Source organism: Rhinatrema bivittatum, chromosome 2 (genome assembly GCF_901001135.1).
Source record: "Rhinatrema bivittatum chromosome 2, aRhiBiv1.1, whole genome shotgun sequence".
Lineage (NCBI taxonomy): Eukaryota > Metazoa > Chordata > Amphibia > Gymnophiona > Rhinatrematidae > Rhinatrema > Rhinatrema bivittatum.
Window position 1 is genome coordinate 258,441,607 of NC_042616.1, and position 15,485 is coordinate 258,457,091.

Below are 15,485 nucleotides of genomic sequence, written 5' to 3' on the forward strand. Positions count from 1 at the left end.
TCAGTATACGTACAGTCCAGAGGGACTCAGCAAATTATAATGCTACAAAATAATTTTTATTATATATGTACAAATACACACTCTAATCAAACTCAACACATCTAATACATAAGACCCAATATGTGTATGATGATCTCCCTTACGTTAAAACTATAATGTCCATACATTACCCTCCATTCATTCTCTACTCATCCATACTACCCAACCCTTATCACTCACTTCACCTAAAAATTACCAACATGATCGTATACTTAACACAATTGTACATGAATTAGCAAGTTATAGTGTGTAGTCACCCTACATCTATACATCTTCCAATGAGTAACAATAATTAACAAATCATTTGTTAATTATTGTTACTCATTGGAAGATGTGCTAATTCATGTACAATTGTGTTAAGTATACGATCATGTTGGTAATTTTTAGGTGAAGTGAGTGATAAGGGTTGGGTAGTATGGATGAGTAGAGAATAAATGGAGGGTAATGTATGGACATTATAGTTTTAACGTAAGGGAGATCATCATACACATAGTGGCTTTTATGTATTAGATGTGTTGAGTTTGATTAGAGTGTGTAATTGTACATATATAATAAAAATTGTTTTGTAGCATTAGAATTTGCTGAGTCCCTCTGGAGTGTACGTATCCAGGGACTATTTCCTTCACAATTTAATATACCCTAGCCAATCAGGGAAACAAATAATTTAATAAGCCATTAGCTTATATATTTCATTAGTTTTCAAACTTCCTTTTATTGCATATGTACAGCTTTCACATTGGAGGAAAGAGTGGAGGTGGAAGCAGGAAGATTGCTTAAGGTAAAGAAGGGGAGGGTTTGAAAGTTAAAGCGTTTAATAAGAGAGAGATAGAAAAGAAGGAAAAAAAATCAAAGCAAGGCAGAAGAGACTGGAGAGAAGGGTTATGCGAGGATTAAGTGGGAGTAAGAAAAACATTGAAAGAAAAACAAAAGAAAAGTACAAAGCTTTAGAAAGAGACTAAATGAAAAAAGAAGAAAAGAAAACATCCAGATAAACAGTAATGGTTGCTACAATAGCCGGCCTGCTTCACTAGATAAACATGCAGCAATGACCTGTAGAGAAATGAGCAATATAACATCCTCTATGCAATCTTTTTTGTCTTTCTGAATAAAATCTAAATTGCTTTAAAGCTTATGACCCTTTCTGAATTCTGCCACATAAGACACATCAGCAATGTGTTTGCTTTTATAGAATATATTAAAATGTGAAAGATTTTCAATACATTTGGCTTTTCTGCTTATTAAATAATGCAGAACATATGCAAATATGTCAGAGAAATGCATCAGAATCTTGAAGGTTGTGCCACAGTGTTTTCTAAATCATACCACAGAACTTACCTCTGAGCAACTACAGGAGACCTGGGGCCTTGACTAGAATCACAATTGTAATATAAGTTCTGTTTTATTATCAGAGAGAATGTATTTTCAAATGTTCTTTCTTTTACAGAGAGTGGGTTGACCATGCACCATCAATCCATTTCTTGAGAACCTTGATCTGCCTGAGATTGTTAATGCGGGATCCATCTTACCAGGTTGTTTTTCCAGCATACTTTTCTGATAATACATGAAAAAGATTTAAAGTATTAATCTGGTAAAAAAAAAAAAAAAATTTGTAAAAATAAGACTGCAGCAACGCTTAGATACAGAATATTCCCTATCTGACCTTTATGTCATGTTTTCTTGCTGTACTAGCTAAAATAAGATGTTACTAGTCTCAGCTACTATAGATCCAGTTGATTTAAAGGGAGGACGAGATCAACTGGGAGTCAGTTATAGTATAACAGGAATTAAATTGGGCAGTCTAGATGGACTTACAGACCTTATTTGCTATCATAATCTATGCATCTGTGATAGCAGGCGAGAACAATGAGGTTGGTTTTCATTGTTTTTTTTCTTTAAAAAAATAATCTACCTATCTCTCTCTCTATATGTAAATAGATAGATATCATGTATGAATTTGCTTTGTCCGTCTGTCTGTATACACATTAAGGTGAATTTTAAAAGTGATATGTGTGCCAAAAGTGGGAGATGCACAAATATGGATTGCTTATTTGCGGCTGGCCAATTATATAAATCTGCCACATGTGCACATAAGAACCAAGCACGAATATCTCGTATCAAGAAAAAAAGGGCGGAATGGGGGTGGGTAATGTGCGTTCTGGGACGGGGCCAAGAGATATGTGCATATGTAGCAAAGCGAATGCTGCGTGTGTCCGGTCTATTTCAGCACACATTTTCTTCTGAATAAAAGTAAAGCCACACATGAAATGCAGACTAAAGAAACAGGAGGGTCTTGATTACTTGGGGATTGACTTGGTAAACTGTTGGATGAACTGGTTAAACTGATCATTTCCTTCACGTGTGCATGCTATAAAATGTCTTCAATTGTGCGTATAAATGTTGTAAATGTTGACAATTCCCTGCTGTGAGTGTAAATGGATAAAATAATTGCACTATGGGTTAGATTTTCAAAGGCCTGTGCGCACACATGGACGTGGCAATTTTATAACATGCGTGCATCATCTCGCAAATGTTATAAAATACGATTCCCGCGTGCACATGCGCACCCGATTTTAATATCGGCGCATGTATGTGCAGGCAGGTGGGGTCTCATGCGCGCAAGGGGGGATTTTAAAAATTAAAACGCGGCGACAGGATCAGGCCTACATCAGTTTCCTCCTAGTACGCTCCAATTAAGGAGCAGACTGGGAGAGAACTATCCTTCCTATCTCCTTACCTCTTCTTCCTCCCTTTTCCCCTCTCCTTCTCGACCCTTAAACCTACTCTAACTATCGTAATTTTTTTTTTTTGTTTTAGAACTAACCCTGCTCCTCCGAGCAGGAGTGAGGCTGCTATTCTGGTCGGCCCCCGTCTCGCCCCTTTCAAAGAGCCTGGAACTTTGGCGCGCTCTGGGAGATGCGTGCGTGGCCGGGCCGTTTTAAAAATGTGCTGGGCGTGTGCACAGCTTGGCCACGCGCGTACCACCTGGTTTTTGCGGACACTGGCCTTTGAAAATTTGGGCTTAATCCTATGTTAAAACTTGCGCATATATTTGTGTGTAGGATATAAGATTTTAGCGTATGTGGCCATGCGCCTATATGCATACATATATATGGGCGCCTATGCATTCATTTAAAATTTATTATTATTATCTCTAGAACTATTCAACCCACAGCAACCACATTTTCAGGCTAGGTGTATCTATATGAAAGCTAGACAAAGAAACAATGTTTACCCAGAAAACATATGGATATAGCCCAAAATTGAAAAAATAAACATTTCCCCATTAAACTTATGGATCTAGTGCAACATTATTTTTTAAAGTGGTCGTTGAATTGCTCTGTAATTCTTTTTTATGTGTTTTCTGTCTTCATGACACACCAACAATCATTACTGAACAGTCTGGAATCATACTTTTGTTTTATTCTGTTTGATGATGTAGAAAAATATACAAAATACACATTTGTTTTCCTCTGCTGGTTGATCCTGTGGTGTCTGAAACTAGAAAAATATACAAGAACTAGATTAGAAAACTGAGAAAGGTGACAGGTGGCAAAAAAGGTATCATGGGTTCATTTGTATAGCCTGGAATAAAACACAGGCAATAATCTACAAAAATAGTTGCTAATATTATTGTTCAAAATAGAAACACATTAGAGAATATGATATTAATAGTTGCTACAGCTGGTACTGCAAGCATCTGAAATTGTATAAAAAAAAACAATCATAGTTTAAAGAGAATCAGCAAGGTGCAGAAAAGGAGTTGCATTTAACCTTTACAATCTAGAGTACCTGAGCACAAATAAATACCTCTTGTAGAAAAAACCTGTACTCATTAACAATTAGAGATGTGAATCATGTGCCAGATCGTCTTAACGATCAGATTCGGCTTGGGGGGGGGGGGGAATCTGATCGTTAAGATATGTGAATTGGAATCGTTTCCGATTCCAATTCACATCGCTAATTTTTTTTTTAGGGAGGCCCGTGCCGCTAAAAAAAACAAACCCACCCGACCCTTTAAATCGACCCCCCCCTCCCGACCCCCCCAAAACCTTTTAAAATTACCTGGTGGTCCAGGGGGGCGTCGGGGGGCCTCGGGGAAAGATTTCCCGTTCCCAGGCATCAGCTGTTCTAAAAAAAAAAATGGCGCCGATGCCCCTTTGCCCTTACCATGTGACAGGGTATCCGTGCCATTGGCCGGACCCTGTCACATGGTAGGAGCACTGGATGGCCGGCGCCATCTTTAAAGATGGCGCCGGCCATCTTTACTCATCAGCCTATAGGCTGATGAGTAAAGCCAAAGATGGCGCCGGCGATCCAGTGCTCCTACCATGTGACAGGGGCCGGCCAATGGCACGGATACCCTGTCACATGGTAAGGGCAAAGGGCCATCGGCGCCATTTTTATTAGTGGCAGCTGATGGCCCGAGAGCGGGAGATCGCTCCCCGTGCCTCCACTGGACCACCAGGTAATTTTAAAAGGTTTTGGGGGGGGGGGGGGGGTCGGGAGGGTGGGGGAGGCTAAGGGGGTCAATTTAAAGGGTCGGGTGGGTTGGTTTTTTATCGGGCCATCGGCGCCATTTTTTTAGTGGTAGCCAAAATGGCGCTGATGGCCTGAGAGCGGGCGATCACGCCGGGACCCCCCCACTGGACCAACAGGTAATTTAAAACATTTTGGGGAGGTTCAGGATGGTGGGGGATTCATTTTAAAGGGTCAGGGTGGGTTTAGGGGTTGTTTTGGTGTGCCGGTTTTCCCGCCCTCCTCCCTCTCCCGATTTACGATTTTTCACGATAAATTGGGGGAATTTCTATTGTATCGTGACGATTTTTGACTATTTAAAAAATATCTGATGATTTTTTTAAATCGTCAAAAAATGATTCACATCCCTAGAAGCTAATAAAGAATTATTTTTGTACAATTTGTTATATAAATAAATACAAAGATATAATTGAATAAAACCTTTGTGTAAAAAAAAAGGTATTGTTACAAAAAACATCAGATGTACAAACCTACAATGATTTATCTTAGACCATAGCACTTATAATTAGAGAACATTTTGTACAATAATTCTTGTGGCATAAAAAGCAAAAATGTTTTTAAAAAACAACACTTATGCAAACCTACATACAGATGCCAGGGCCCAGTTCAGACACTGGATCCTGATGCTTGGGCCAAGTAATGGGCCCAGGCTCAACATTGGTCCCAATGCTGGACCTGGGCCTACATCAGGGCCCAGGCCCCAGGCCCAACAATAGGAATGGTCCAGAAAATGAGTCCTGATGCCTTGGCCTGGTCCAGAGGCTGGGTCCTGATGCCTGAGCCGTGGCTTAGGCCAGAGCTTGGGCCCAGACCTGATGCTAGAGCCTAGCCTAGAGGCTAGGTTCTGACTCCTGGGCCTCAGCCTAGATCAGAGCCCGGGCTCAGGCCTGACAACAGGGCTGGTCTAGAGACTGGATCCTGATTCCTGGGCTGAGGGCTAGGCTAAGGCGCAGGCCCAGGCCCAATGCTGGGGCCTAGCCTGGATACCAGGTCCTGATGCCTGGGCCTCAGCCTAGGCCAGAGCCCTGGCCCAGACCTGATGCCTGGTCTTCAGCCTAGGCCCAGGCCTGATGACAGAGCCTCAGCCCTTGGTCAGGCCCAGGCCCAGACGTTGAAGCCCAAGCCTTGTAGGAGCCTTTTTTTTCTTTTTTCTTCTGTCTTCTTTTTTTCTTCAAATGACACCAACTGCTGGGGATGCACTGGAGTAAATTAACAACAGTGCATACTCCTCCTTGGAGGGCAGCATTTTGCTGTATGGCAGGTAATTGAACTGCCGTACAGCAAAATGGCACCATCCACTGCGGAGGATGCGCCGGACTAGCTAGCCAGATAATATATGTGCGAGCCGTAGGTGGATATGGGCTGCGATACATATCCAGCTAACTTAGGGCCTCATTTACTAAGCATTTTTTCTATAGAGACAGAATGGAAGAAAAGCCTTAATAAATCAGGCACTTAGCCGGATAAGTAGCGATATTCATAATTAGCCAGTTAACTTAATTGGATAAGTGAGTCCTGCCATACAGCAGATCTAACTTAGCTGGATATAATTTATCTGGTTAAGTAGCGCAGAATATGGGGATATTCAGCAGCATAGCCGTGCTGCTAAATTTCCCATGTAAGTTAGCCAGATAAGTCTTATCTGGCTAACTTACATAGACTGTTTTCAATATTGACCTCGTTCAATGTATATTTAAATGTAATGAATAAACATTGCATAATGAATTACGTTCTAATTTGTTTTTAGTGCTAATGCTTAATACTAATCAGATATGTTTATTTTGTGTAGGAAGTGCTCCATCAGCTGAGGGGAACTGAAAGCCTTGCTCAGGTAAAAAAAAACCAGAACAAACTCCCCTCCCTCTTGAAAATCAAGTTTTTATTTTTTTAATAAGATGAGAATTAAATGTGTTGTAGATATAATGCCATATGATCGGCAATAGTTAATAACAAAACAAACCTATTTGCCAGTACATAGGCAGAAGAAGTAGATATTCAGTAGGGGAGTATAGGGAAAAAAAAATCATTTTTGTTTTTCAGTTCATTTTCGGGAGGTCTTTTCCCACGGATTTTGGTTCATGGAATGTTTAGTTCATGTGAAAAAATTGAATCAAACATTAAAACAACAACCCCCCTCCCTCCCAAATGGACCAAAAAATGAAAATGAAAGCCTCCCAAGGTCACTTGTCCCTTCCTCCCACCCGGAAAAATAACAGGGTTGGGATCCTCCCCCGGCTGCTACTTAATCGGTCTGGTGGGGATCCACTGGCGAGGCCTAGGCCAAAAATGCGGTAGGACGTCATAACCTCGGCTTCCGCAAAGCCAATGCTTCGGCCTAGGTTGGAGTTTATGTTAAGAGCCCAGGGTAATGACATGTAAATTAGTTTTGCATGATTGCCTTGCATTAGTTTGCATGCTAGTGCAGAAGTTATTGCAAAAACATGATGACAGCTCCCTGTAATGATGTTATGTTTTTGCTTTAATAGGTCTGTGTTCACTTCGGCACATTTTACTGTGCATTATTTTTCTTTGCACTAATATATAATGAGCTGTTATGTCAAGTTTCACTCTTGTTATCTTATTAGCATATGTTTTTTTGTTGAAACATTTATGAGCTAATTAATACATGTTAAGAGTGCTGTTAACATGCATAGACAAGATTGTACACTCACATCATTTTGAACATGTTTAATCCTTGAGAAAGCATTAGCACACTCTAGTACGTTGGTCTGAGACTATGGTCTTGTACCAGTGGCTTTTTGTTTCATTCACATTATATAGTACAGAGCACTAAAAAGTGACAGGTTTCTGCAGACAGACAAAGGATATTCCACAAATTCTCATCCCCCATCCCCTCCATGACTTCCTCGTCCTTCATAACCTTCCCCAGCTGGAACTATGGCACTATGAACCTTCATTCACAGCTACCTTGTTTTTATTCCACTGCAGCAACAATCCTCTGGTTGAGACACATGAAATGTGGTTCCTTGCTGGCCCTGGTACAAGAGTGTTCAAGAGCCAGCCAGTAGGCTTGGCTATTAAGCATGGTCTGCAGTTCTGGCTTGGTAGTTGTAAGCACTACATTTAAAGCCATCCCCTGACCCTGCCAGCCCGAGAAGCAAGAGCCAGGACCAGAAATTGAACCTGCGTCTCTTGTAGGGCTATGTGGAGCCCTGCCGCTGGGCCATCAGGTTAACTCTCGAAACTCCACCGATTTACAAAGAGCTGCCTACAGATCTCCATACACACTACTAACATTTAGCAGTTTGCAATGCATTGTAATAAATGGATTTGACTGTCTATAACCAAGTGTTAATGTGAACAGTGGTGAAAAAAGAACAGCATGTGTTCAGCATATGGGGAGAATATCAAGGGATGGTGATGGGTACACCTTCTTTGTATTTGAAGAAGCATGTCAGGTGAGCTGACTTAAAAATCAAATTAGCTGAAATGTTTCACAATGGAGTAAAAACTTATACTTGTAATTTAAGGACTTTCCAATACATGCCACATGCTTGACTACCTTTCAGCCTCCTTGCTGATTCTACCAGAAAATCACTGAATGTATGCAAATCTGTGATAGGCCCAGCAGATGGCAGGAGTGCTACTTGTAAATGAATACAGTAAGAAGTTTGATTATAGAGAAAAATCATGAAAAGTCAGATTTTCTCCCAAGAGTGTATTGTGTTTAGTGAAGCATTTCGATTTAATTGGCGTTTGAATACAATTCTTTTGAGATGCTGTTAGGTGCAAAGTAACATCTTATATCACATTGCACCTCTTCAAGCAAGTAGCTCTGTTGCACAGTGTTACAGAAGAAATATTTATAATTAAACACCAGAGCTAAGACATTGTAGGGTACATATTCAAAAGCCATTTAGACGTATGATGGGAATGTTATCCATCTAAATGGCTTAGCTGCATAATTAAAAGGCTTATTCGGCTAAATTCTAGCCGGATACCGAATTACATGGCTAGAGTTTAGCCAGGTAAGTCGGGGGCGTTCCTGGAGTAGGAGGTAGGTGTTCTGGGGAGGAACAGGTCTAAAGTTAGCCAGATACCACATATTCATCTAATTCTAACTTATCCAGGTATATTCAGTGGCGTGGCTGCACCGCTTAATATCCCGGTTAAGTTAGCTAAATATGTGTATCCAGCTAACTTAACTAGCCATTCATTAGCTGAATATTTACCCCTGTATGTTTCTATCTCTACAATGTGTTTTTTTGCACTTGAATTAATCTTTTGGATGTTGTTCCTCTGAGTATTTAGGAGCCAATGTAGTACAGTGTACTAATACTATCACAAGTGTTAAAACATGCTAAAGGCTGTTACAAGCAGTTAAGACAATTTTAAAACACTGTTAATGTGTGCAAGCCAATTTAGAGAAGCCACAGCAACAGGAGAGAGTACAGGCCTGATCCCACCTAGGATCCCCTCCCCTTACTCACTAGCATCAAACCAACCTTAGCTGCAGCAAAAAGAGCTCCAGAGCCCTGGAAACCAACCAGGAAAGCTTATGAGTTATCTGTCTAAATGGCTTTTGAATATATACTACTACATTTTAATGGGATTTACTTTACTTTTTTCATGCATATTTAAAAAATGTGTGTGTCTATCTAGTGTTAAATGAATTTCATTCAGGTTTTCATTAATAAAAATACTCAATTTAGAGTTTGGAAAGAAGGCCTTGGTGAATTTTTATCTATTTATTTATTTATTTAAAAACGTTTCTATACCGTTGCTAAGTTAAATACCATCGCAACGGTTTACATGTAGGCACATATTTAATGAGGGTAAAAGTGTACTATAGTACATTCTAACAGGTGCCGTTAAAGGTTCGGTTACAATATATCATTAGACATAGACATTTAGCGAAGTAGTTCCTGACCAGTTGTACCAAGGTACTTACATGGGTAGTTTTATCACACATATTATTATAGTTATGTTTGTTGTGGTGTAGAGTTCATAGACTAATCTATTGTAAAGTTCTACGTACTGTGTGTCTGTGCCTTTCTGTCTTTTCCTGAATAATTTCTCTCTATTCTTTCTTCTCTTTGTAAAATGCTTGTTTAAAAAGCCATGTTTTTAAACAATTGAGAAATAATGAGCTACTGAATTCATTATCATCATATTTGAATAATTTAATTGTGCAGCCACGTTCATGTTCTCCCATAGTAAATTGTTAGCAAATAGTACTGCACTCGTTAACACATGTAAAAATGACTACCTTTACTATACAGTGCTGTTCAGATATATATAAAAGACAGTACCTTCTCCATGGAGCTTACAATTTAGTCATTACACAAAGACAAGACAAATAAGAGTGTTCAGAAAATGTATTCATTACAAAAAATATGGTTAAAATCGACAAAGCTGTGATCAGGAAGAACCAGGGTTTAAGATTAAGCTTAACCTTCAAATCCCATTTAAAAAACATACCGCCACCAGACCGATCAGAGAGTACTACAGAGATTCACTACAGGTTCCCCCGTCCAAAACCTCTCAGCACATAACCCTCAGAGACAGGGCATTCTCCACAGCAGGACCTACTCTGTGGAACTCCATCCCACCAGAACTGAGACAGGAACCATGTCTTCCAACATTTAGGAAAAGACTTAAAACCTGGTTATTTATGAAAGCCTTTCCAGACACCATCTGAACCTGTATTTCACCTTAATAAACTCTGACCACCCTACAGGGTAATCAACATCTTTGCCAGGTTTGGCAGGTTTCATTCTCTCAGTTAAATTACTATCGTCTCTTCACCGTTCCAAGTTGTATTACATCCTTGTTTTATTGTAACTGCTACGTTTTTTCTTTGAACACCTGTTAATGTTATTAATATTTTACTGTTGTCACACCTTGCTAATTGTAAACCGGCATGATGCGATTCCCATCGCGAATGCCGGTATAGAAAAAAACTCAAATAAATAAATAAATAAGATTTAAAAGCAACCAAATAAAGGTTTTTAGGTGGGAATTGAATATGGGCAGGGAACAGGCATGAATCCCCAACTCAGACACACTTGCAATAGCAAGATGGAAATTGCAGATGTTGGGAGTTGATGAAGGAGAAGGCAACAGAGATGACTAGGAGGGATAAAGGGTAAAATAAGAGAAGAGAGGTATTAGGGAACTGCAGAGTGAAGGTACTTGAGGATGAGAAGAAGAAGCTTGAATTGTATGTGGAAGAGGATGGGGATTCAATGTAATGACTTGAGAAGAGAGATTACATGGTCATTGCAGCATTGGAAGAACATAAATCATGAAATTGAATTTTGAATAGACTGTAGTGCAGTGATCGTCACTATTTTTTAAGCAAGAGCTGGGTTGGGGAAGAGGAGTATCCCTCTCCAATGCTGTGGCAAACTGGGATGGGGTTCACTGTTCCCTCTAAACTGTGTGCATGTGTGTGTGCACACAGCTCATGAACCCAGTGCACAAGGCAAAGCATAGTGCACGCAAGAAATCCCGATATTTGCATTATACTGGCTCGTACACACTAATTTGAACTCAGCTTATAAAAAGTTGCACAAAAGAACATTTTTGTGCACATAGCCTTTCAAAAATTAGAGAAAACATTGGTGGAACCCCCTCCAATGTCACAGCTGAAGAAGGGGGTCTTCTTCTCAACCTCCCATTGGTCATTTCCATTCCTCTGTCTCGGCTGCTTTTAGCCAGCACTGAGTGTGTTTGTGTGTGTGACCTGGCTTTGCCTGTCACTAATATATTTCCATCATGGGCAGTGGGAGAGGGTTTTAGTATTCTTGAAATCCTCTCCTGGCTGTAACCCCCATCTTTTCGTGGAAAGGATTGAGGAGACTAAGAAGTTCCCTCAAGACATGTAGTCTAGGTCATCTCCTATCTCCCAAGAGGAGTGATCAAGAGTATGAGGAGTTGTTGCTATTCGTCTTTGCCATCAACCAAGTGGACTGATCAAGTAGGACAGAAGGGGTTTTTTTTGCAAGTTTTTTTGGGGGGGATTTTGACCAGTCTGGAAGAAAGGAAGCTTCCTGGTATTCAGAAGGACTTGGGTCATTGATCTTTTTGCCCTAGTACTTACCAGTTAAAGGCAAGGATGGAGAAAGTTTGAGATTTTTGATATTCCAGTAGGATTTGCTGGATTTTGTTTGGATTCTGAAGACTACTTTTGTCATCTGTTCCCAGTTTATGCTGGAGTAACAGTCAAGTTACCCTACTCTTCAAGGAGAAAGGCTGTTGGATATGGAAGCTGGTGAAGCAGGGAGGAGAACAACAAGAAGAAGTAAAATAGACAAGGAGACTATGACTTTCCTGACACTCACTTTATTTTTATGTTGTTCCTTATCTTTACAATTCTGGCATCGATTCTTATTTTCAAAGTGAAGTAAATTTTCCTTTGAACACCATTTGGACTCAAATTTTTTCCTTTTCTCCATGTAGTGAATGGACAGTGAGTGGAGTACCTACTGGACATTGTTGTTTTTTGTTTTTTTTGTTTTTTGATAGTTTACTTTTATAGCATTTTTGTGATTCCTCCAGTAACTCCCTTGCCCAGCCATTTTACAGTGGGATTTGAGCACTGGATTTACCTGACCACATCAAAGGCCCCGAAAGTTAAGCTTAAGAACATAAGAACATAAGAAAATGCCATACTGGGTCAGACCAAGGGTCCATCAAGCCCAGCATCCTGTTTCCAACAGTGGCCAATCCAGGCCACAAGAACCTGGCAAGTACCCAAAAACTAAGTCTATTCCATGTAACCATTGCTAATGGCAGTGGCTATTCTCTAAGTGAACTTAATAGCAGGTAATGGACTTCTCCTCCAAGAACTTATCCAATCCTTTTTAAAACCAGCTATACTAACTGCACGAACCACATTCTCTGGCAACAAATTCCAGAGTTTAATTGTGCGTTGAGTAAAAAAGAACTTTCTCCGATTAGTTTTAAATGTGCCCCATGCTAACTTCATGGAGTGTCCCCTAGTCTTTCTACTTTCCGAAAGAGTAAATAACCGATTCACATCTACCCGTTCTAGACCTCTCATGATTTTAAACACCTCTATCATATCCACCCTCAGTCGTCTCTTCTCCAAGCTGAAAAGTCCTAACCTCTTTAGTCTTTCCTCATAGGGGAGTTGTTCCATTCCCCTCATCATTTTGGTAGCCCTTCTCTGTACCTTCTCCATCGCAATTATATCTTTTTTGAGATGCGGTGACCAGAATTGTACACAGTATTCAAGGTGCGGTCTCACCATGGAGCGATACAGAGGCATTATGACATTTTCCGTTTTATTCATCATTCCTTTTCTAATAATTCCCAACATTCTGTTTGCTTTTTTGACTGCCGCAGCACACTGAACTGACGATTTCAATGTGTTATCCACTATGACACCTAGATCTCTTTCTTGGGTTGTAGCACCTAATATGGAACCCAACATCGTGTAATTATAGCATGGGTTATCTTTCCCTATATGCATCACCTTGCACTTATCCACATTAAATTTCATCTGCCATTTGGATGCCCAATTTTCCAGTCTCACAAGGTCTTCCTGCAATTTATCACAATCTGCTTGTGATTTAACTGTGATTTAAGCTTCCTCATCTCCCCCCCCCCCTCCGCTGGATGAACCCTGCAAAAGGTAGCTCCCTGGATGCAGCTAACCAGTCAAATGTGGGTCCCACTTCATGTATATATGTGTGTGTATAGCTTCCGCTGTTGCTGCTATGCTGAACCTGTTCTATTACTCCTCCACCTTCAGTTTCCATCCTTAATTCCTATCCCCTTCCCTTCTCAAATTACACTGCCTCTGGCTCCCATTGCCAACAGCTAAGACACTATGGAAACACTTTTTTCAGTCTGTAGCTCAGTGCCTCCACTCCTCCCTTCTGTGGTGCTTTTCCTATTGCTGGCTAGGCTGGAGTTGATCTCTTTACCTTCTATTGTGCTCTTCCTGCTGCTGGCTATGTCCTGTTTCCTATTTCTCTGGCATCGAAAGAAAAGGGGGACTTTCCAATTTCCATGGCTGTTGGGACCTGGCTGCTTCTGCTCCTTGGTCCTCAATATGCTATGGGGTCAGGTTGGGAGGTGGGTAGGGATGAGGCTCAGTCTTCATAGCAGAGTGGGGTGCCTCTCCTTATCCTCTTCAACTCACTGTGAGGCCAGGCTGAGCTGGGAGTTATGCTATTTACCACCATAGTCTGCCTCTCCTTCTCCATTACAACTAACGGCTTCTGCTCCAGTCCAGGCTAGGACTGGAGCAGAAGCAGGGTTTTTCTCACTGTCTCAGTCCCTCTGCCTTCTCCTGCTCTGCTCCAGCTGTGCAGGGAGTGGAGAGGTCTCAATCATGAAAAGAGCATGCACAGGTTTATTTTCCCCCCAGTGACAGTGGATCTATTGAGGGCTATCCTAGGGGTCCATGGAAGCCACCACTGGCCCCGGGGCCATATCTTGAAGAACACTGCTATAGTGGATAGAGATAGCTCAGTGAGAGACCTTTGAGTAACAAGTTGCAGAAGTCTAAGCAGGAAAATGAATAAGAATTTTGATAGATCACTTTTGAAAGGTAGGACGAGTTATGGTAACAAAGGGAAAGACATTTTAGCAGCGTTCTGGATATGTGCAATGTTGAGAGTGAAGTTGATGATGATCCCTGTTTGCAGGCTGAGGAAACTAGAAGGTTGACTATGTTATCCATTGAGAAAGAAAGAAGGGAAAGGGGGAAGTGGGTTTGGAAAGTAAGATAAGGGGGTCCATTTTCTGTCACTGTATGGCTCTGCTAGTTAGCTGGATAAATTTATCTGGCTAACTTATAGGGTATATTCATTGGCACAGTTTCACTGCTGAATATATCCAGCTATTTTAAAGATAGCCATATACGTTTATCTGGCTACTTTTAGGACAGGCTTATGGTCCAACCAGAGTTAGCCAGAAAAGTTATCTGGCTAATGCTGCTTCTTCCCGGAATGTCTCCTACTTACCTCCGTAACATCCTCCACTTATCCAGCTAGAATTTAGCCTGATAAGCAGCTGAATATGCTGGTTTTGCCATTTAGATGGATATCTTTTATCCATCTAAATGGCTTCTGAATATCGATTTCCAGATGTTTTATCTTGGCTATATTAAGTTTAAGGCGGTGTTGGGACATCCAGGTAGCAATTCCAGAAAAGCAGATTGAGATTTGAGACTGTATTCTGGCTAAATGTTATGATAAAGAGAGGTAGATCTGAGAATCATTGGCATACAAATGATACTGAAAGCCATGGGAGAAGATCCAAACATCAATGGAATGAGACAGAGAAAGAAAAGGATTAGAACAGCGCCTTGGGAAACATTAAATGATAACAGCTGTGGAGAAGGATCCACCAGGGGGTACAATAAGACTTCAATGGGAGCAGTAAGAAGAGAAGCAAGAAAGGAGAAATTACTAAAATCCAAGTGATGGCAGTGTCAAGAGTTAGATGGTGGTCACTGGTATTGAAAGTGGTGGATAGGTCAAGAGAGATGAGGATTGAGTAAATCCCCCAATCTTGGCCTGCTGCAGACTGTGGCAAGGGCTGTCTTTGTGGAATGTAGAGGGTGGAAGCCAGATTGGAGAGGATCAAGAATGAACCAAGATATAAGAAAATCAAAGCAAATGAGATAAACAGTACACTTGGAAATAGAAGCAAAAGGGAGCAAGGAGGTGTGATGATAATTGATGGGGTTGCCAGAGACCCATGAATAAATTATTTTTTGAGGCGCACTGTGATCACAGCATGTTTCAAGGTTACAGAAATGCTTTTGATGAAAAACAAAAGGCTGACGGTAAGAGAGATGGAAGGGATCATTGCAGGGAAGATAGAACTGAGGAGCTAAGTAGGAACTGGGTCAGAAAAACAAGTAGTGAGATTAGAGGAAGAGGAGCAGTTTTCTTCTCTGCGAGTTC

At 40.8% G+C, this 15,485-nt stretch overlaps 1 protein-coding gene across 1 annotated transcript in view; it reads left to right on the top strand.

Annotated features, from left to right (window-relative positions):
- The window catches only part of NEK10 (NIMA related kinase 10), a 587,606-nt gene that overhangs the window by 90,698 nt on the left and 481,423 nt on the right, over window positions 1-15,485 (top strand). The window contains exons 6-7 of the mRNA XM_029587074.1: window positions 1,484-1,568; window positions 6,365-6,406. Coding sequence (XP_029442934.1) covers window positions 1,484-1,568; window positions 6,365-6,406 — 127 coding nt within the window. The remainder of the gene's footprint in view (window positions 1-1,483; window positions 1,569-6,364; window positions 6,407-15,485) is intronic.